We start from the raw sequence: 348 nt of genomic DNA, 5'->3' as shown, positions 1-348 counted from the left end.
TATTCCTGTACATTTCATTTAACAACTGTAGAAATTCTTTATCAACCACAAAGCAACACTCTTCTTAGTATGAAGATAAATATATTATTGGCAATAAGATATACATTTAACTTTTATTGTCCTCAATTTGTGTTTGACATCATAGCAAGAAGATGTTACATGCCATTCTCTGACTCGTGTTCTTCCTCTTGGCTATGTCCAGGTGTACTGTGGTCGCTATGTCAACCAGCACATGTTAACCCACGGCGTGGTGTCAGAACATCGTCTGGTGCTGAGCTTCGCTGACCTGTCGGTGTGGTGTTACTCCTGTCAGGCCTACGTCCACAACCAGGTGAGAGGAGGAGTGTG

At 42.2% G+C, this 348-nt stretch overlaps 1 protein-coding gene across 1 annotated transcript in view; it reads left to right on the top strand.

Annotated features, from left to right (window-relative positions):
* The window catches only part of LOC139026789 (histone deacetylase 6-like), a 7347-nt gene that overhangs the window by 3233 nt on the left and 3766 nt on the right, over positions 1-348 (top strand). The window contains exon 4 of the mRNA XM_070442074.1: positions 203-331. Coding sequence (XP_070298175.1) covers positions 203-331 — 129 coding nt within the window. The remainder of the gene's footprint in view (positions 1-202; positions 332-348) is intronic.

The sequence above is a fragment of the Salvelinus sp. IW2-2015 genome, unplaced genomic scaffold (assembly GCF_002910315.2).
Source record: "Salvelinus sp. IW2-2015 unplaced genomic scaffold, ASM291031v2 Un_scaffold5816, whole genome shotgun sequence".
NCBI classification, from domain to species: Eukaryota; Metazoa; Chordata; class Actinopteri; order Salmoniformes; family Salmonidae; genus Salvelinus; species Salvelinus sp. IW2-2015.
The sequence above is the reverse complement of the archived record's forward strand: the minus strand, read 5'-3'. Positions and strand labels throughout refer to the sequence as shown.